General features: G+C 42.5%; 1 protein-coding gene across 15 annotated transcripts; it reads right to left on the bottom strand.

Moving 5' to 3' along the window:
- Positions 1–75: 75 nt before the first annotated feature.
- Positions 76–22806, bottom strand: LOC136439290 (hepatocyte nuclear factor 4-gamma-like). 15 transcript variants are annotated; one of them, XM_066434637.1, is made up of 10 exons: positions 22222–22806; positions 16098–16151; positions 12035–12215; positions 6489–6586; positions 5305–5420; positions 4167–4316; positions 3399–3639; positions 2757–3011; positions 2418–2462; positions 76–1964 (listed from the first exon to the last, which is right to left on the bottom strand). In XM_066434637.1, exons 1-10 carry the CDS (start codon positions 22403–22405, stop codon positions 1672–1674), a joined length of 1617 nt encoding a protein of 538 aa, XP_066290734.1. In that variant the 5' UTR covers positions 22406–22806; the 3' UTR covers positions 76–1671. The 15 variants fall into 15 exon arrangements, with proteins under 15 accessions (XP_066290734.1, XP_066290731.1, XP_066290732.1 ...); XM_066434634.1 differs by having other exon boundaries at positions 5287–5420; positions 22222–22803; XM_066434635.1 differs by having other exon boundaries at positions 5287–5420; positions 6492–6586; positions 22222–22796.
- Between the last annotated feature and the right edge of the window lie 424 nt (positions 22807–23230).

The following is a 23230-nucleotide window of genomic DNA, read 5'->3' as shown; positions in this document are numbered from 1 at the left end:
TTTGTAATATGATTTTAAAAATCTACACAAATCATATATAAAGTACATCAATTTTTAACAAATTACTGACCAGTGTACAGCATCATGTGTTTTTTATTTGAATAAGACAAATATTTCTTCTTGATACATTCATGGATACATGTCATTCAGGATAAAATCTCATCATCAAAAATAAATTATCTTGCACTTTGATATATACACGTAATTATAAAAACCCTGATATCATATCTTCTTTCATGGCTTAATCTCAATTTTGATATCTCTAAATCTAGGATAGTAGCCCATAGCTAAGTAGAAAGTGTTATGGGAATAAAGGTCAGGTAGACTAACAGCACTTCTAGATCATGTCCCATTTGGAAGAGAAAAATCCTAAAATGTTCCAAATCTCGTGAAGTGGATCTGGTTATATTTGACATGAAAGTTACATTGTTTTTTTTCACAGCTTCCTTAGATAATTAAGGTCTTTAACAATAGAATTGTTAACACACTTGCTAAGATAATATTGTCAGTGTAGCTAAGACTTACAGTAAGCTTCTATGCATACCTAATGAAAGAGCTAACTTGAGTTAGTATGAATCCAATAGCAACAAAGTTAAATTCATTTCAGCAACATTTGTTCCAGCACAAATTCATCATTAATTGCATCCATCCCATTCACTTGAGAAATGATTGTTTTGTCAGCATCTTTTTTTACATTTGAAGAAGAAAATCTCCTATGTACAGATGAGAGTTTCAGAGCCAACTAAAACATCTCTTCGTAATCTTTACATCTTAGATATAAGGAAACATTACATTCCACATATTTTTCTGCCACAGCATTTGAAAAATGGTGTATGTACCACTAAAATATGATTTTTTTACCTGTAAAAGATGATCAAAACTCTTAAAACTAGTAGTAGTCAGCGTACTTTCACCCTGCAAGTGACTTACTGTACAGCTTCTACTATTTGTGTCTTCCAGTTTGAAAACATTTTTAGGCAGACCCACAAGACCAGTTGTGGGAACTACTGCTTTTTGTTGAATAGATGCTAATCCTCATTTACCGTAAACAAGCAAATCTTATCCTTTACATAAGATTTACATGTAGTAGCACCAAATTAGTGAGAAAACAATGAGATGAAATGACCGCATGACTTTGAAAATATTTCATCTTTTGTGATCTTTTCAAAACTTTGATACAGTATCCTATCCTCTCAGCAATATCTCATATATCTGTGCATTATCGTATCTCACAATGACGGGAATGTGTCTATTTTACAGCATTAATGCAATGTAAAACTATTTTCTGTTGATACAATGATTGTCATTTTATATGCCCTCAATAAAAATTTTCTATTCTCTTACTACATTTATAATATCAGGGCAAAAAGTTTAAGATAACTTGCATCTTTTTAAAAGCCTCTTTTCACTATTTCACTGGCTCAGTTCCAATTATACAGAAAATCTAATAGATATATATTGTCCATCATGTATTGCATTCACACTTCTGAGTTGATGTGTTGTGTTGTGTGAAGTAGTAAAAAATACTTACAAATTAAGGTATGCCAATAGTGACATTAATTTGATTCAGGACAAGACTCACCGTCAGAGGTGATATCAGTGTTGTTCCATTTGTTCTATATCTAGAACTAGTATCTGTGCAGACTTGCACCCCTGAATCCACAGGCCTGCTCACAACACCTCCTGTTTGGGGATGGTGACTTGTGCCTGGCTGACCGACTGTTGAGGAATGGACACTGTGACCGGCACAGAGACTGTCGTGGGCCCCTTGGAGCTGGGCAGGAGTGCCGAGGTCACAGGCAGCTTGTACTCCAGGGCGGAGGCGGGGAGTTTGAACTCGGGTGGAGAGATGCTGGGGGAGGGGAGGGGGGTGTCAGGTGCAGCACCGTTAGCCAGGTGCATGGCTGTGGTTGGGTCCAGGTGGGGGTGGGTGGCCGGATGGGGAGGGTTGTCTGTGCTTGCACCTGTGGGAAAACATACTATTAGTCAGTAAAGTTTATCTTTAAAAACCCCTAGTTCAAGTAAGACCCACATACATGTATCTCAACATTTCAAATCTATCCTTCTGATTGGAGAATTTAAAATGTTGCATACATTGTATGTCACTGTGCAAACTGTGCTCCATGTAACAAGTGCTGTTTTGGAAGAGACAATTCATGGATAGCCATTATGCAATCTCAATAGCTGTTTGTTAGATTCCTATCTTCAAAAGCTCCGATGCTACTGTCAGTGAGACTCCTTCTGAACAATTTCTCCTAATGCTTGCTAGTGTAAGATATGTGCATCTTTTGGGACATGCATTGTCAAGTGGGAGATTGTCCTGCGACTTATCCTCCAGACTTACATGATGCACAGAGGAGAGAGAACTCAGAGAAGGTTCATCATGATTTAGCCAGAATGGCAGAGGAAGTCCTCACCAATGGGCGGTGAGGGTGGCGCCTCAGACTGATCTGCAGAGCCCCCTGGAGGAATGGAGGGAAGCTGCAATGTTTTCAGTGATTTTGTGCAGAAAACATTTAGGACCTTAGGGCAGACAGACGGATGGATTTAGGAGGAAGCAGTTGGAATAAAGAGAAAGACAAGACTCTAGGACTGCTTTATAATCAATTTGGACTGAACATGCATGGCAGAATGGAAAAAAAAAGACTTGAGAATAAACAGAAAGAAAAGTGAATGAGTAAGCAGTTTAGTGGATGTTCTTTTACCTCAACAGTTAGGCTTTCATAAGTCTGCTACAGACAGTATTTTGTACTTACCTCCCAGGAGCATCTCTTGTAGCAGGTTATCAATCTTTGCCACCCCAAACAGTTTAGCAAACTGGATCTGTTCGATCATCTGCCACGTGATGCTCTGGAGGGTCGGCAGGAGGAGAAGGATCTCACCGAAGCGCCCACGCGACTCATACTGTCTGTCGTTGATGTAGTCTTCCAGGTTGAGCTGTACCTGGTAACGCATGGACTTGATCTTGCCACGCTCGCTCAAGCCCTTGGCATCTAGGAAATGGGAAGAATCTAGAATTAAAATAAGCACAGTGTCAAATGGTAAGGATATGGCTTAGCAACTCAGAAGTATGTCATTGACTACAGTAACAGGTGGACTAGCTGGGCAATTCAATGTTGCTCTCAGGCTATGATCTGAGAATCTAATAATCGTAACGCTCTGTTTGTGCTCATAACATTCTACTTTAACTGTACATAAGAAGCTGCTGATACCAGCATATCGCAGGACTTAAACTTAAACTTAGGACTTAAAAGCTAATCAATTGTACTGAAATATGCAAGAAGCAAGATAAATCATGTGTTCCTAAGACAGACCTTTGAATATCTCATACTTGTGATCAGTTCTACAATTTTTACAAAGCCACCATATGGCTATTTTTAGATGGAAGCTGTCGATACCTGGATCGAAAAACACCAGGGCCTTCAGGCAGGCGAACTCGCTGTCGTCGATGGCCACCTCCACCAGCGGCTTGACCAGCTCGTCCAGGACACGACACGCGATGCGGCTGACCTCGATCTCTGGACTGTTGCGTGGAATGATGAAGTCATTCCCCAGGAGGAGGCAGTCCTTCAGGGCCATGGATCGTCGGGCCACGCCCAGCAACAGGTGCTCACCTGCATGTGCTCTAAGCAAGGCCACCTGAGAAGGACAATCATCATGAACACAACCATAAGGATCCACTCTGGGTTCAGAGTACCAGAAGATTCTACAGCGAGAATAAGGTAATGGAAAGTTTGTAAAGGGACCTTTAACGACTGTCTGATTGACCTTCTCAAGAGAACGATACTAGGCATAGTCAATAATTGCTAAGAAGTCTTCTCTTTAACAATATGTTTCTAATCAGTAAATGTTCTGCTATTTTGTGTAGCAAGGTACATTGTATAACCTTATCAAGAGTAGTGGAATTTGATGGGATTCTACATGGAACTGTACTTTAACATGATATCTCTCACCAGATCTACCATGTGACATCCACATAGCATTAACACTAGTTGTCATCAGAAATTTGGTCCACGTTAAGAATGTCTACCTCAGCTTGAAACTTCAAACTAAACTTGAAGTACGCAGTTCTTCACTTGAACCTTTTCTGTAAGTAAATGGTTGGAGAGAATGATAAATGTTGGGCTTCTTGGAGACTTGCAAGACCTTTTTTCCTTCCCTCTCACCTGATCATCAAGCGGCAGTTCACAGAAGGTGGGGATGTACTTTGCCCACTCCACCAGGATCAGGAGCTGCTGCTTCATGGACTCACAGATATCGTTTATCATCGCTATCTTCTTGGAATGTGGGTCACCGCCTGACAGTGGTGTGGAGATCTGTAAAGGGCAAGAACACTTGTGAGGTCACGGGAAGGACATGTCACTGGAAGAGACAACAGCAGGACCACAGAGGGATGGGTGGACATCAAGGACATCCAGACACTCAGGGAAAAATAAAGTTTTTAAGACCATTTGGGCTGTTCCTTCCTTACATACTGTAATTTGAGAACCCAGCTTGTGACAGTCTTGCAGATTCTCAGGCTATCAGTATGTAAGTATAACAACACTCAACGTCCTACATACTTCTTTGACAAGGGAAACTGGAGGGTGTGAAAGAAGTTTTAGAAGCCTGCTTTTTTTCAAATGACCAATATTAAACAACTGCTCAACAAGTAACAACTGAGCCATATAATCATTACTTAGATTTGTCTCCAAACTAAAAATTGATCAAGACTTGTTTTAGCAGACAGTAAAGATAGCAAACTTCAACAATTCCCAAAGACCAGAAAACAACCATACAGGAAACTCAATTGTGATAGCTGTACTTTGTGGTTGGCAGGAGGTGACAAACAGACTGACAGAACACAAGACCAGAACAGACTACACAGACTGAGTACAACACTTAAAAGTGACACAAGACAGGCTCACTGAGGGTTGACTTTCAATCACTGTGGTTTGAGTCACACTGATCAAACTGCCGGCTGTTCTCAGGAAATCTTAAGACAATTTGAGGTACAAGTTTCACACCAAAGTTTCCTCCAAAGTTAAAGCAGATAACTGAACAACAGTTTGTGGAGAGTTGTTGTCACATATACATGTGTAGAAACTCGGAGTTTGACTGTGACAATTTGGGGTGTGGAAAAGTCTGTTAGTACAAAATCATAAACAGCAGTCAATATAAAGCTGATGGTATTGTTACCTGATTGGTGATGATTGGTTGTGCATTGTTAGTGCATGCAGGAGAGGATCTGGGGTAGCGGGTTGGGATTTCCATGTACAATTAAAGAGTGGAGCTCCTGTAACTTACGCCAAATGGTTTCTCTACCTGTCTAGACAGGATTTCTGCATTCATGAGGGCGCTGACGGACAGCGGTCCTCCTGCGCCGGGGTCCTCGTAGCTCGTTCGGCGAGAACTGATGCGGTCTCTCTCATTCTGGACAGCTGGGAATGAAGAACACGACAAATGAACAAATATTCTCTCCCGAGGGATAGCACAATGTCATACCACTAACTTTGTCATAACTGGTATAACTTTTGGGTTTCTTTCTTGTAGTAAATATGTTGATTTATTTCATGTCAAATGTTTAAGTGTGGTACGCAGTGATCAGAGCTATTCACTTCCTGACAAATTGATTGACAAAAAGGAAGTACTTGCATATGCTAAATATATCTTTTTTCTATTACATCCTTCACACCGCAGCTGGCACTTTCCCAGTAACACTTTCTTAGCTTTACAGGCTATGCAAACTAATGGTTTCCTTGCATTGACTGATCCTGTCAAAATTTTTGTGGTCTTGAGTTAACTTCATGGGCATACATGTACGTGTAAGTTTTGTTGCAAACCGGTATCAACTAATATCTCACTTCCATCCGTGGTTTCTTCAAACATGTCCACGCCCCTAACCAAACATGTCCATTTCACTCTAGCTTGTGTTTGATTAAGCTGAGAGGGCCATGCCTACAAGTTCCTACAGAGAACCTACTTTTCAACAGTATTTTGACCTTGACATTTGTGCTTTTTGCCGAAGGTAATGTTTGTTGCAATATTGACACAGGGTACTCTTCCTTCCTGTGATACTGTGACATTTTAAACAAACGTGGGGGACCCACAGGGTTTGGCTGCCAGGTTTTTGTTTGGTCAGAATGCATCTATATCCAAATCAGTCCCTGGCCCATCAGATATGCTCAAGCCTTGCAGTCAGGTAGTCATGGGAGAAGCTGGCATGGGCAGGAATGGAAGATAAGGATGGAGGTAGGAGCAAATATGGCGGGCCAAACAAAAACAGTTCTGTGGTTAGCCTACTCAGTTGATAAAAAAACAAAATTTGGGGTAGCCAGCACGATCAGCCTCTTTCAAAAATATCGACTAACATTCAGCAACCTATAGGCTAGCCTCTCAATTATGATGACATCTGATAGCTTTCAAACGACCAGGAATATCTAGTAATCTTCTACGTCATACTCAAGTTTCTGGTTACCTTTCTTCCAAAGAACATCATGAATACGTACTACCTTCTTTCTTCATGCCAGCCCTGAAGCACTTCTTCAGCCTGCAGTATCTGCACTGGTTCCTCTTGTCTTTGTCCACTACACACATACGGTTGAATCTGCATAGGACAAAAACAAGCCACTTTTCTCAGTATATCATAATGAAAAAAAAATAAAATCAAGTCACACTAAGTGTAGTGCTCTTTGCATCTGTAATACTTTTGACAAGGAAAGCCATCGGATACAATTAGATTGACATTCCAGCAAACTTTTTTGCCTACAATCTATCCCTTTTGAATCCTAGTTCGCTAGATAGTCTAGTCTATACAAGAAAGTACAAAGTCAGTTTTGGGCAATAAACACTGGGAGTTTTATTCTCACAAAATACAAATGTTCTCCCTTACACACAAGTACTATATCTAAACACAAATACTAAATCTACACAAAGACTCTGAAGGTACAATACAATCTTAACCGTAAGTTAACGTTCTATACATGATTACATGAGTACGCACAACAAATGACTACACATAATTCAATAACGAGTGAAAAGCTAATTGTCACAAACATGTTAACAACGCAAATACAATTGATATTACTAGACAGATAATCGGGTCGGGTGGGATTAGGGTGCAGAATGGATTGCCGAGCGTGGCTGCGTGCGTGCTTCTCAGCGCAGAGTTTGTTACTGTCACCCGACGTCCGCTCTATATATAAGACATGGAGACAATTCCTTGTCGCTGACTAATCCTAACAATCTACTGAGTCAGGGTAAATTGAGGATATTCCCCGCTGAGACGTCCGGTGTCAATCTGACCAGGGTGCGCTATCACCCATGTCTTGGTTTCTCAGAAGCCGAGGTCAGGAGTTCAAAACTTAAATGAACCAAATCCATTTTCACTTTGAATCCTAGTTCGCTAGATAGTCTAGTCTATACAAGAAAGTACAAAGTCAGTTTTGGGCAATAAACACTGGGAGTTTTATTCTCACAAAATACAAATGTTCTCCCAAAGCCCAAAACTTACGTATCTAGTTTAATAGTAGTGATAGCAGAAAGTCATTACTACATATACATGTACTTAAAGTAGGGTTCGTAGTCTTTCTCCCATTGTATTCATAACAGTGAGACGGCCTTGCAAATTGATTGCTAGATACACAAATACAGAGTCAGACCTCCAATCTCCCATGATTTTGATAAGGTCCAGCGGAACACCGCATTCTAGCAGGTAGGACGCACCACCCCTACAGAAGGAATGGCCAGCGTAAGCGGAGGGGGTGAATCCCAGAGAGGAGAGACTGGAGCGGAGTTTGTGTAGAAACTTCGGATACGTGAGCGGGAATAGTGAGCCAGTGTGATCCCTGTAGAGAAATGCAGACTGATTGGGCGTTGCCCCATGGGCTTTTTGAAACGCCAGTGTCAGGGCGGCACACGGGCAAAGTGGTGAGCCGGTAATGGCTGGCAGCGGAATTTCGAGAAGCCTTTCGCCGAATTGTATAGTTTTGGAGAACCTACAAGTGACTGTCAGGCCCCACGCGGAAAGTTTAAAGTCACAGCGACTAAGATGCTTCGAAGAGGAAAAGGCGTTTTTGGAGGAAGGAACCAGATTGGCCTTCCGAAAAAGGCAAAAGAAAGCGACCAGACAAGCCGCCCAAAAGGTCGCGTCGGCGCTCAATGATAAATCTAAAGTAGACAAGATACCGAGCAGTATTGTAGGAGTGATTGGTAGCTTTCTGCGGGGGGTGTCTCCCTTAAATCGCCGAATGCCCCGCAGAACGGTTTGCAGTTGCCAGTTTTGAATGGTCGGATTAGGTAAGCCAAATTCTTTATGGAGCAGGGAAACAATGTTCAGATACTGCCGGATACTAGTGTAAGTTAACGAGCGGGCCAGGAATGCCGCGTAGCGACAAACGTTCTCCGTGGTTGCAGGTACCGGGGCGTAGCCCATGAAAAGGCAGAATTGGAGGTACGCTCGAAGGTGGGTACCGTAGGTAGCTTTGGTGCTATCTGCGAAGGTGGAAGCACGGAATGCACTGATTTCTGCATCCAAGTTCCGTTCCATCGTAGTGGCCAAGCCGGGAGGCGATGGTATTTTATGCCCTGTGGAGTGAGAGGGCAAAAGGTCAGGTCGGGGCTGGACAAAGGGGAGGCGTGTTCGTCCACCCATGCAGCGAGAAGGTTTTGAAATCGGCGAATGTGGGCCGGGTCATGCATGCGAGAGATAGAATCAGCTATTGTATTGAGGCAGCCTTTGACGTAACGGGCTGTAATGCGGAAATTGTAAGCTGCAGAAAGCCAAAATAAATGACGCAACTCCGGCATGAGGTGTGACATACGCGTGGTGCCCTTGTTAATGAAGGCTTGGGCTGCTATATTATCTGTATGAATGATCACATGCCTGTTTGCCCATAGCGGAGCCCAACGTTGGGCAGCGCAACAGATAGCTAGTGTTTCTTTTTGGTTAATATGCAAGTCGGAGTATGCCGGGACATCTCTGGCCCAGTTGACGTACACCCAGTCCCCGTTGTAAAACGCACCGCCCCCAATGGCACAGGCATCAGTCATCACGTCAACAATGGGAACATCATCTAAAAAGAAACGTTTGCCGTTGAATGTGGTCATGAATTTCATCCACCACAGAATATCCAATTTAAAGTTTGCGGAAAGTTTTACCTTGTGATAAGGCTTCTTTAGCTTGTTGAGGGTGTCAAGGATTCTACGCAGGAACGTTCTCCCGCCGTAGACTACCCTACATGCCCAATTAAGCTTCCCTGCTAGTTGCTGCAGTTGCCGCTTAGTAGCGCGAGTTTTATGCAAGAATTCGGCTAGTAAGGATCGGAATTCGGGAAGCTTCGCGGCTGGGAGCGACACAGTTTTGCTGCGACTGTCTATTTCGACTCCCAGGAAGGTTAAGCATTGCGATGGTGGAACTAGTTTTTGCTGCGAAATCTGGAAGCCTAGTTCCTGCAGAAGCTCCATGAGCATTAGATAAGCTTGAAGACATTCGCCATATGTCTTGCCGATAATGAGAAAATCATCGAGGTACACAATAATCATATCAAAGCCGCGTCGTTTCATCATGCGGCGGACGGATTGAGTAAGGCGATGGAATATGGAGGGAGATGACCTCGCACCAAATGCAAGTTTAGTGTCAACCAGATACGTGTCATGTTCATGACCTTCAAACTGCCATTTACAGCCTAAGTTTCTGTAGCAGGAGGGGTGAACATGTACAGAGCGGTAAGCCGACTTCAGGTCAATTTTGGCCATGAAGTATCCCGGTTTGATTAATTTGAGCGCATCGTCGATGGTTTGGAATTTTACTTTATCAACTTCTATATAATCATTAACTGCCGCCCCAGCGGGTTGGCTACAATCATGAATAAGACGCAAGTCGTCTGAGTCAGGTTTAGGGACCGCCCCGAAAGCGCTGACAATGTGCGGTTTTGCCTCCGTGACGATGTAGTTACCGGCTTTAATTTCCTGCAAAATTTGACGCTCAATTTGAGGTTTTCTGTCTGGATTCGTGACAGACTTATAGTTAGCTACCTCGACCGGTGCAATGCTGTGTCTTTCTAGATTCGGCATGAGTTGAAAACCATGTTGGATGCCGTCAAGTAAGAAGGATTTATCTGGGTCATGCCGGAGTTCACGACACCAGGCGCTGTAATTTAGTGGGCGTGAACCCAGTAATGCAGTCGGCTGCAGTCAGGCTGATTGTGTAGGCGGAGCAGTCAGGCCGGACGGCGCGTGGCGGCTTTGCGGGTGGCTTTTGCCGCAATTTGGGACCCAGCACACGTGTTCGAACCGACACGGAGAGTGGGGACACCCTGTGCTGGCAAAGTTAAACTTTTTGCAGATGGGTTTGCCGTTGGTGGCCAGAGGAGCGGCAGACTGAGGCTTGGTAGCCCGGGCGGAATTTTGAGTGGTTGGGGGAGCGGCACGAATCGGTTCGAGATGTTTTGTCGTTAAATGTTGTGAGTCCGCCCCCCACCGAAAGTGATAGTTTGCCTGCAGGGTGCGATACTCCCTGTCGAACTCTAATACCGATGGCCAGGAGTATCTCTGACCAAGTTCTAGGATTTTGACAGTATACGCCATATAATCATGCAGAGAGGACGCGGACAATTTGCATGTGGACAGCAGTTTGTACATGATTTTGGTGTTGGCAATGGCCCACTGACTCACGCTAACACTCCGCAACGCTGGCTTCTTCCCCCCCATAGAGATCAATAATTTAGTGCCCTCCGCGGTGGTGGCTACCTGCTCTTGTCTGACAATGGAGCTGGGAGATAAGAAATCTAATATCTGAAAGGCCGTCTCACCTGTATTGTTGGCTAAGTACACTTGAGGGTCCTGGTCGAGCCTGAGAAGGGGCGAGGCAGCAGGTGTAGCGGTCGCCACGACTGGAGACGTGGCCAGTGTGTTTGTGGGGCGAGACAACAAGTCGTCCAGGGCCAGCGACGAAGACGTCAGCTCCTGCATTGCCGCCCGAACCTGCGGATGCTGTCGCAACTCTTGCAGATTCGCAGGCGGCGTCGCTCCCGGCGGTGTAGCCACTGGCGGTGTGAGGACTGGCGGTGTGACGATTGTCGGTGGCACGATTGGCGGTGGCACAATTGGCGGTGGCACGATTGGCGGTGGCACGATTGGCGGTGGAACGATTGGCGGTGGCACGATTGGCGGTGGCACGATTGGCGGTGGCACGACTGGCGGTGGCACGACTGGCGGTGGCACGACTGGCGGTGGAATGACTGGTGGTGGAACGACTGGCTGTGTGGCTACTGGGGGCTGTGCTCCAGGCGGTATTGCGTACGGCTGGCTGCTGGGGACGTCGAGCTGTAGCGCCTGCAGGTCTGCCTCCAAAACGCGGACTTCTTTAGCCAGACGTCCTCGCTGTACGGCCAGCAGCAAGTCGGCCTTCTGTTGCTGTAACGTCTCAAGCTCTGCCGGAGCCTGAGGTAAGGTTGACTCGTCTGAAGAGATTGGAGGCTGCACGATACCTTTGCAGGATTTGCCCGTCTTCCCAGAAGGGTGGTCTCGAAGGAGATGCCCGCACCCTTTGCAGGTGCGTTTACTCTTTTTCGGTGGCATCGTCTTGTAGCTGCAGAATGGATTGCCGAGCGTGGCTGCGTGCGTGCTTCTCAGCGCAGAGTTTGTTACTGTCACCCGACGTCCGCTCTATATATAAGACATGGAGACAATTCCTTGTCGCTGACTAATCCTAACAATCTACTGAGTCAGGGTAAATTGAGGATATTCCCCGCTGAGACGTCCGGTGTCAATCTGACCAGGGTGCGCTATCACCCATGTCTTGGTTTCTCAGAAGCCGAGGTCAGGAGTTCAAAACTTAAATGAACCAAATCCATTTTCACTTTAAAAGTGCTTTGTCCCTCTTGAATGCTCCTGGAAGACCTGGAAAGTCATTCTGACACCTTAAACCATCAGCATCCTAGTGGTTATTTAGTATGGCAATGTATATGTATGTACCATTAATGTAATAGACATTTCTTGGGTCCTGGAGAGATGACTTTCACTGACCATGATTGACCATTTTTTTCCACCTCACCTGCAAGTGTAGACATGGTTCTTGCGTACGCTGCGTCTGAAGAAGCCCTTGCAGCCGTCGCAGCTGGCGGCGCCGTAGTGCTTCCCTGTGGCACGGTCTCCGCAGATTGCACATTGTGACAAGGTGACGTCTGTCTCTGCACCCAAGGTAAAATCAGCCTGGGGCTGCTTCACCATTTGAACTGTAAAGGGATTGAATAATACAGTACAATTCACCAAAGACATATTCATAATCTCTTTCATAACCACAAGCACAGTACCTCATGATAAAAGTCACACCTTGTAATTCTGAAAAACATTCTACATGTAGGATAGCATTCTCCAGTGGAATAGGCATCATACCTTCATCCCTACCACTTAGGAAGAATCATGGAAAGGGTTATGGGGAGAAAAATGTGTTTTAAGAATTTGACAGACGAAAAAAAGTATGCCCTCTTGACGTAAGAATGCTTATTTCCAGGGTGTGAAGCTGGCTGTAAATGCTTTGTAATGTACTACTGATCTGTACAACTATATAGAATCTCAGGACTATGGTTGCTATGCCTATTCTGAGTACATTTAGTTGATGACAGAAGCTTTAATAAAGCAGTGAAAACTTGTTAGTCATCTCCGTGGTGCTGAAATGTCTTCAAATAACACTGTCATGTCCTTCAGACAGTTCTTCAGCATTAACAACTTCAAACCCGGAAAGAGGTTCATCTGACGGGTCAGCCCGCCAAGAAAAGGCCGAGTCTGTCAGCAGAACGGCTTGTTTGCTCACCGCAGTAACGCACAATACAGAGTCAACAGGGCCCGTGTCAACTAATGTAACTACATTCCTGTGGCTTAAGGGACTTGCAACAACTTAAGACACACCCAAACACCTTGCTGAAATACAATGTGAACACATGTAGCAGATGCTTTGAACAGTAGTTGAACAGTGAGATGAGATGTAGGTAAGACTTTGAAAATTGAAAGTGAATATGGGGCATGATTGCAGATGTGTGTGGTAAGAATATTGCCAAGGTGATGTTGTATTGGTCTGTGCAACACAAACTCTCAGCCTTTGCTATGATACTTAGTGGGAGGGCCACTGTGAGTGACTTAATAAGGCTAATGTTGTGTAGACATCTCCATTAATCACAACTTATCCCTTCCAGTTTTATAGGCCAATTTGAGTAACTAATTTATTTGGCACTAACACCAGATTGAAAGGTTAAATGTTAACCACTGTTCAGACATGCAGGAAGTTGTTATCCAGCAAAACTAGCTGTTACTGGCATGTAGTTAGATCATCTTCCTGACTTATTTTGAAACTAAAAGCAGTTATAGCTTTGATGAGAGGACTTCTTTGCCCTTAAAAAAATGTTTGAAACTTTGAGTGCAGAGCCGGCAGTACAAGGGTTATGCCCTTTATGCCACTGAACTCTGACTCCAAATGCAAACAAGAGAGAGAAAAATCTACGACATGTTACTGCAGTTCACAGTACATGAAGTCTACACCTCCCCACATTCATGCACACCTGGGCATGGGCTGACAAAAATACTGTGATTAAGTTGTGAGGGAGTATGTTTAGTAATACTTGCCCCATATTCTTATTGGGACTGTTTGGAAATAAGCATCTTATAATGTTGCCATCAAAATTAATTGTTCCCTGTTATATGACGTTCTAAGGTGTATTGTAAAGGCTCCCTCTTTTGCCTGTCAGTGATTATTAGCAAGATATGACAAGCTTGGAATATATCAAAGCACTTATCAATAGGTTTAAATATTGACCAACTAATGTAAATATGACTTGAAAAACATGCCGCTGTGCATGAGTAGAGGGCACCTTACATGTGAGGAGTATGATATTTGCCCACGGTGACCCCCAGGTCAACTGAACATTCCAACGCAAGAGCGTCATCGGAAAAAAAACATGATAAGCTCTGCAAACAGTAGAGTGAAAAGTGACCAATGACATCTGAACATTATAAAGTAACACATACAGTCAGCTTTTAGTTAACAGGACCAAGAAAAATGCCATTTGTGGCAAACTTCTAACATTAGTCAATAACCAATTATCAATGCCATGCCAAGCGACAGAGTAAAACTTAACAAGGGCACTCATTATTTCCTTCCTCCTCTCCAAACTTATCATCTTCAAAAATGGCAGTACAAAATTGTACATGTATGTCTTTAAGAAAACTGTGGCAGCATTAACCTGATAATGCCCATCAATAATGTAGAGGTTGAAACTGTCAAAGTGTTTATGCAGATTTAGTTACTGCAGTCAGCAAAATAATTACTAGTCTCGTGACTCCAAGAAGATAAAGTAATTGACTCAAGTCAGATCAAACACTAGCTGGTGTCACTAATGATAATCAGACTCACAAATATTTGCTCTACTTTTGTGTTGCCCCCCTCTTTCCAAACACCGCTGATACGGCTGGGTTAGCTTTATAATCTGTAGGTTCGAGTGGAGCGTAATGTCACGACAACAAAGTGCCTGGTTTGTTCAACTTTTGATAAAACTGACAGGAATTGGAAGATAGTTGCAGACATGAAACTTAAAAATGCTTCTGAATAAGATTTGCAGGACTGAGCTTCAATAGTTTTGGAGGATGATAGGCATTGTTGCACTTCTAAAAGTTTTGTAGTTTGCAACATCTTCCCAGACTAGGACTTGGGTCTAATATTTGAATTGGCAATAAGAAAGTCACATTTTAAGACCACAAACAAGGTGAAAAAATGAAAAAGAAAAAAGAGAAAACAAGAAGACTGTAATACTTCTGCCATTTGTTTTGCAGTGTTCAATATCATCAAAAGATGAGGACAAGCCTGGGAAATACTATTAAATCAGTCAAAATGTCTGAAAGTTTAAAGAGACACTTGTCACAAAGTTTGCATACAAGGATCAGCTATGATGCTGCATAGTTTCAATATACTTAACACTTAGGTTATACCATATCATCCAACTTTTTTTGGTCTAGATATCCTGACTGTATGATTATGGGATAAACACCTTGTTAAGTATTTTGCATCAGTTGTCTGGGGAAAATTGTCCGGTTTTCTAGGCCAAATAAGATGCTTATGTAACTAATATTTTTGGTCCCATTTATTAGCTACTAACTTATAAAGGTAAAACTAAATGAGAAATTGAAGTGATGACATTTTTCAACATCTTTCAAACCTGACACATTACCATGTTTGCACCAGGACATTCATCATAAATAAGGGCATTGTGTACATGTACTAACAGTAATGATGAGATCAAATTAAATTACCACTTGCATGCAACCAATACCATTTTAGATGTTAAATTGTATCATAAAGACATTAACATCAACTCTATTTGATAACACTGAGTATTTAGTCATTGGATAGTTATTCTGAAATTTTAGAAAATGGTAGGATCACTGCAACCTTAAGTTTTTCAATGTAAGATAATAATTCTGCAAAAGGAAAAACTGAAGTTAGTTGTTTTCCCTTAATCATCTTGTGATTGATACTCAATGTTGAAAATTTTGTGTGAAATCAAATCATGCATGGGTAAGCATGCAATTTTTCTACAGGAAACAGAATCACTACTAATTCAAAAGTACTTTAAGATAGCCTCAGCTGGTATCCATCCCTATGGTACATGTAGCTACGAGGTCTGACTTCTGGGGACAGAAGATTTGGGGACAGAAGATTTGGGGACAGAAGATCTGGGGACAGAAGATCTGGGGACAGAAGATCTGGGGACAGAGGAGACCTGGTAGCTACAATAGGGATGGATACCAGCTGCAGGCTGTGTTATCAATCCTCGTTATTTTGGACTCACCTCCACTGACTTGCTCAGTCAGGCTTACAATGTACTCAGGCTACTTTTAAGTACTGCTAAAAAAATTATTCATGTACTATATGCCATGTTCAATCTTGGTACCAAATCGTGTTGCAATTAGATAGTAATTGGGACTGCAAATTGCGAAATACTGATAGACCCTCAAGCTGACACTTCTAGATCTGCAAGACCTCACCTTAACTTCTTACACTCAAAAAGAACACAAATGATGGAAAGATTGATGTGCCAAAAGCATTGGGAGAGAAACTTGGTGAATACCTGGTGGTTTGATGGTGGGTAGCCCGGTCATGTTGTCCGATCCACCAAACATGGCTGAAAGAACAGATAGCAAAGAAGGGCTGAAGACAGAGAAAGCCAGCACAACAATGCTAGAAGCTGTGGTGGAATTTCTATACTGTTTTATGCAGTGATCTTTTCACAAAGTTTATCATGTGATTTTTTTTTCTGGACTTGGTTTAAGACACAAGCTGCAGAGTTCGTAACTACCTTATCAGACTTCAACTTGCATTCAATCATTTGCCTTCCTCAGATTTGTGGTCTCAGAAAGTGAAATGGCTACAAAATACCTCAGGATACTACACCACAACACTGGACAGGTACACATGTAATATAATACAACTGCAACAATCATTAAAAACTTCCTGTGTTTAAAACAACAGCACCTGTTCAAAACTTACCCTGATACAAAACCTGCCATCTTCACTTTTCTACAGTTCTGCCGCCCTCCGAACATCATCAAGGGGAATGGATAAACAATCAAGCTTTCACTTCTACCCTTTACCCCAAAACATTCCCAAGATTTACAACAGTAGCTTTCACTGTGTTGGTTTACGGAGAAGTACACTGTGCCCCTTGGTACAAAAGGCAACGACTGCTCATACAACAGACCCTATAGTCTGTCCACCTGGCCAACCAAGTTATTTCAATCTGTACTCTGCACATAAATCCTAACTTGCTGCCTTGACAACAAAATATCTGTACATGGCTGCTTAAATTGCAATAATATTTTCTACGCTGGGATTACATGACAATGGACATAATCCATGCGGATTCCGAAGGATCTTAAAGACTACCGGATCCGAAGTCTAATTAGTAGGGTAAAGAACAAATTCCACCATTTACCTGATAAGGCAATTTAAAAGGACTTCGACGCCTGAAACAACTCGACTGAAGTGCAATGTGTGTTTGACTGTCCAGCCCACAAATACGCATCCAGGTCTTAAGCCGGCCTGGATTTTGATGGATCGTGAAACAACGCTACTATTTTTTGCGGTTTTTATCAGGGGGCTGAGATTGGGTCCTCTATCGAGGCTCCCATTTGCTTCCCAACCTGCTTGTGTAAATTTGCCGTTAAGGTCGTGGCCGCTGTTGCTAGCTGGCGAAATATGCTTACTCAATTGATTTCTGAGATTGCGGCCACAGCAACCTTACCGCGATTGCCCCCCCGTTTTCCTGCTCAAACGTTCCAAAGCTCGGTGATCCTTTCCTTACAAGGTCTCCGGTGCAAGTATGAAGTGTATCTACCAAGAAACTTTGACTTTCCTAAAACTTTAAACTTTGTTCCCTTGGCCATTGTTGTACTGTATGGACCACACCTTTTATTGCCCCATTTCTCAAATGTTTTGACAAGGTTTATGCTGTGTAGCCACAGAGGAATTTCTCGTGTAAGCCGCCCATACCTGTCCACTATGGAGTGGTACGTTCCCAGGTGATAAAAGATCTTTAACTGACAGGTGTGTACAGCCGGGCAGAAAAACATGTTATCCCGATTGGCCGTCGAACAATCACCAATAGTTAATGACTAACTATTTTGGACCCCTAGTAAGGCACACAACTAGGTTTTTCATTGCTCAGTCCGATACATGCCTTCACAGAGTGTTTGAACAGAGAGCGATCCTGCTTACCTAGACCAAGAGGTGAGAATGGAGAGGATGACAAACATCACACTGCTGAAAAGAACATGGAGAAAATAAAACATCTGACATCTAAAGCATAACGATATTTATAGCCGACAAATAACCTAGGACAGGTGGAATATGTACCATCTGTAGCTGAAAAAGGACTTGAGTGGCATGATGTCTTGCAATAAGTGGCATGAATGTTAAGGCCGCCTTACTAAGTATGCATAGGTGCACTTACAGTATACACTATGGCTTGACACATATAAACTTTCAGGTTACTACAAAGGAGTTCTCAATCCATCAGCTATTTGCAGGGGGTCTATGTAGAGTACCACATGCAGAACTGCCCACAGTGGGCCTTGTTCTTTTACATTTCTTTTTGTTCAAACAGATATTTTCACGATACAGGCAACAAGCGACAAAGCAGTTATGACATATCAGGGAACAGGTAATTAATCCATTTTGATGATGATAATGATTGGACATTTCACAGGAAATGTTTGAAGCGAGCAATTAAAAGGGCAACTTTCTAAGTGGTATGATGTTGAGTGTTAAGAGAAGCTATGTAATACATGACGGAGGTTGTCTTAGCTTCCATCTCCTTATTTGGGGTGACAGATACTGATCCTCTCTAATCTCTCTTACTTAATCCTTACTCCTGTTCCACTCTCCTTCCCTTTTCACCAGATTGTTGCTTGCAGTTTTACAATTGGACACGCAAGTGTACTGAAAACTGCTCGGAAAATTATATTTTCAAGCCAAAACTCATTTTATGTCTTAACTACACATTTCATATTGAATTGTTTCATTCCACAGTACAACTTTTCCTTCAAACAAAAATGGAGGAATAAGTTGAACTTTAGTCTAAACTGACCAAAGTCACCAAACCTATTCCATATCTTCAAGGACAACACAAAAAAAGACATGATAGTATTTTACTGCCCGTAAATTCACATTTGATTGATATCTTCCCTTGATAATTCTGTGCCCACCCAACCACTTTTCATGTTATGTTTATTAGAGCTGCCAACTTTTTCAGATGATCTTAATGGAGTACTAGATATTTTTTTAATGAAAAAAAGACTTGATAGTATTTTACTGCCATGAATTCATATTTAATTGATATCTTCCTTTGCTAATTCTGTGCCCACTCAACCACAAGCTGCCAACTTTTTCAGATGATCCTAATGGAGTACAAGAGTCTTTTATCAGATCTTCTCACATCCTGACTTGATTGATCGTTTGTATATCTCTTGTTTGACTAATGGCATTATCATTATGACAACACGCTAACATACTTTCCCACCAGTCAGGTAGTTATTAATAGGTGTGCGATTGTTCAACGTGGGGGACATGGGGTCAGCAAAGGTCGGCCCACAAGGCCACTTGCTACATGGCAAGCTTCAGAAGTTTTATCCCAAAAAAGCTGTGTCGTCATGTGGGATATACCAACAGCCAGTGAAGGGGACAGTACAGCCTAGATTGTTAAGCTGGGTGCTTCTTTGTGATATCAAAATATCTGAAAGTTGGTTTCACAAGAAAAAATACCCCACACTCCTTGACAGTCGGTCCTCAGCGATGAAATGTAAGAGGCTGTCATAATCCGGTCATCAGAATCATGTTATTTTTTTTAACCAACAGCAGATTACCAGTGATACTGTTTATAACATCTGGCTTGGGCTCCAACTTCCATAACTCACAAACAATCTTGTGCAAGAGCCAAGTTTTGTTGGATGTTGACAGTATGAACAGATGACTATCTATAGCCTGGGGTCCAGTTTTTTTTGCTGTAGTCCACTTCCTAAGGTCGCTAACCAGCCAGGAAGTGACCTTCGGAAGTGGATTGAAGTGACCAAAGCTGGACTCCTGGCTAGACTTTGTAGGGGCGCATTAGGTCCAGAAGTATATGGCAACCAGCAACAACTTTAATTACTTTTTTGTTAGTTTTGTTCTCTCTTGCTTGATTTATGATCTTTCATTTATGTGTTTAGTGGCAAGTCAAAGATCAATGTCATTCCAGAAATATATGCTTGAACAAATAACAATTAAGTCCAACTTCACTCAAGTTATGTAACACATGCCCTGTGTGGAGGGGAGGCAGTGCCTACTTAATTTTATTCTAAATCCACAAAAGCTGATTATCCAACCTTAGCTGCTCTTTGGACAATGTCAGACACAGTTGGGGGGTAAGATTCACTCAAACGTTAACCCAGAATTTTGAGAGAAGGTTCTAGGTGATGCAACCACAGCCCCTTCATCTCAGGCAGTGACAGGTGATTGATCAGATAAGCTCCCCAAACTTTAAACAATCAATAAATCAATGCCAAAAAGTAGGTAAAAGACCATGAGAGAAAAAACACTGGATATTTGATACAGATGAAACATTAGGTCTCTGGAGACCATGACACCATTGAGAAATTACAACTTTACATCAGTCTGGTCACTTTTGACACCTGTTAGTGTACAAGATTACAGCATCAAAATGCAGACTGTATAATGATAAACTCATCATACTGTAGTATTTGCCACCCAAATGTCACATGTTTCAATTATTTGTACAGCCTTATCTCGCAAGCCTTATCTTTTAGGACCATCCAATCACTGAGCAAAATGGTCCAACCAATCACAAGACAGAGATTTTGTCCACCCCTTCCTCCAAGGTCACCAAAGATTGATGTGTCAGTCAATTGATAAAATGTAGAAGTACACTATTGGTGATCCATATCACATACAGTAATATAATAATGCACATGTGGCATCAGACATTCAAAGAAAAGTTTGTATTACATTTGTATAGCCTTATGACTACCAAAGTATTCTGCACTTACTTACTGATCTGATGTTCCTTAGAAGCTTTCATCAATAAAGCACCTATACAATTATGCTCTATTAGATAAGTCATGGAAGGATTTTTTTATATCTATTATGTTCAATGTAAAGTTTTGTTAATGAAATCAATTTCCTCTCAGAGTTATGCTTATAACAGTACTACAGATGCAAAGGAATTCAGGGTTGTAACAACAATAAATGTAATGAACATATGACAAAACTTACCAGTGTTTTGTAGAATCCTGAGGTCGCATCTTTCATATTACTAGCAACCATCATATTACTAGCAGGTCTTTCTACGGACTTTAATACATAAGAGTGTCCTGACAGCAATAGCTGATCATGATTGTAAGTACATGCATATGTTATCTGGTACAACATGTTTGAAATGTAATCCTAATGCTATGTCTTTGTGTATTTATTTGCTACACTTAGCTTGACTGTAATTAATACTCCTGTTATTGTTTATTGTTATGGTGTAAGACATACCATGATGCTAAAGTTATCTTAGTATGTTAGGAGTGCTATTGTGCACACTTGTTGAAAACGGATAAGTATGTAAAGGGTTGTTACAATTTGCAGGGAAATCAAACTGAGAAAAAAAACACATCTGCTTGAAGACTACCATGTAATCTCCAAGCAGATGTCAGATATAGGATCCAGCTTTACAGAATTAACTACCCTTTTCTATTCCAAACTTCAAGTCCCCAAGGAGCCCCGCATACGCATGTGCCAAAATTCCATTAGAGTACTACTAGTGCTAAACCTTGTGAAAGCTATGCTATTCAGCTGTTATAATAAGCTGTCAAACAAGTGATGATCTTTGCTCCCAATATCTGCTTGAAAATGAGTAGTCTTCCTGCCGCCCCTTTGCTCATGAACACTGGTTGGTCCCCTCCACTGCCTTGTACCAAGGCTAGCCCCAAACCAGTCATGGTTACGGCCAGCTGATAGGGTCAAGGTGTGTTTTGGGTCCAAATAAATCCAGCAACAGCTTCGTTCGGGGATTTTCTGGGAGTGACGGGCGATTTGCCAAATATGAAGAAAGTGATCATCACTGCAACCTTGCTAAATACAAAACAGCTGGACTAAATAAGGAAAACAACAGCGGGAGGGGTGGTCTTATGGGCTGACAGCGCAAAACATGCGAAATCAAACATATTCTTTTATATGGATAGAGATATTGTGAAATTTTGCGAAGCATTCATTTCTGAATAACAGGAAAGCGCCTTAGCAACACTTGTTGGAAATTCGGAGAAATCCTGAGTTCTCCGAGCGACTCCGCAGTTGGTACCACTTGGCTCGAGAAAAACAACAGCGGTTACTCGTATGACAATCAAACTGCGATCTCAGCAGGTTTGGACATGTTTGTGAACTATCGGGCTACGAACTTCTAGAGCTTGTTTCCTTCCCCGCTCGTCGAAAATGAAAGTAAAAGTTAGCCAGAAGTTTTCAACTTCTGTGCCTTGTGCCCTTTCTGGGCGAGTCTGTACTCTCACAGGTCGCCTGCTACGTTACCAGCGTGAGATAAAACTGTGCAAACAATTTTCGTCAGCCGGCTGGTGGGACGCAAGCAACCTGTGTAAAACGCGCCCAGATCGTTCGCGTTTCCCACCCTCTGCGGAAAAAAAGAGGTCGCGCGACAAATTCACCTTCTTCGGACTTTTTCCCGGTCATAATGCGTTGACCCGGCATCTGTTGACGGGTGGTTGGGCAGGGGAAACTGGACGTTGGACCCTCGGAAGACCCTTGGACCGGCGGCTGGTTGAGCGGCTTGCGGCGAGCTGGGAGAGTTGCGGGAAGGGGGAGGGGCCAGGGATGGCGTAATCCGATCATGTGAGGCGAGATTTATTCTGGCGATTCCAGCAACTTTTACAAAGCATTTTCTCACGCACTTACAGGTTCCGGGACGCCAACCAACCATATGCAAATCGATCACTTGGAAGCCTTTACGTTTATAAATCTGTCTCAGCAAAAGACTACTTAATATTTACTTGCAAGTTTGGGAATTGGTGATTGAAAAGTTTTAGGCGAAGTGCACCACCCCTTTTCTAGATGGACTCGACTTGACAAACTTCAGCAGAACTGCTGACCTCTGAACGACCCTGCCCTGACTGCTCGGGCAACAACCTTCGCTTCGCGGCGCTGCAGCACGGACACTTGTACAGTGATACTCAACAGTCAACAGTGAGGAGATATGAGATAGTGGTCCTTATGTTTCTCATGATCATCTCTATCTAAGCTCCTAGGTTATATTGAGATCCAAGGCCAACATTTAGATTATATGGAAACATATGTAACGTTATACATTACTGGTAACTGAACTGAAAGTAATTAATCAAACATTAGCCTGAATGCCAGCCCCCCAATACCTATTGTGTGGATATCTTAGAGATTGGGGTTCTGGCATCCAGGCTATCAAACATCGAAGCCCTGTCAACCTTGACAAGATTCTCACATCACTTCTGACTTAAGAGCTATTTCATATGTATATTATATCACAATGTTCATAATTCATTCAAGCACTCCTTTGTTGAATTAACACATATTTTGTAGAATTGGGCTATAGCTAATTGGTGACATGTATACCAATCTGACATGAAAACAAAGGACAATATCTTAGATAGCTGACTTAGAGTTAAAAGACTTTCCACAAAGTTG

Source organism: Branchiostoma lanceolatum, chromosome 7 (assembly GCF_035083965.1).
Source record: "Branchiostoma lanceolatum isolate klBraLanc5 chromosome 7, klBraLanc5.hap2, whole genome shotgun sequence".
Classification (NCBI taxonomy): Eukaryota; Metazoa; Chordata; class Leptocardii; order Amphioxiformes; family Branchiostomatidae; genus Branchiostoma; species Branchiostoma lanceolatum.
Note: the sequence above shows the minus strand (reverse complement) of the source record. Positions and strands in the feature narration are given on the sequence as shown.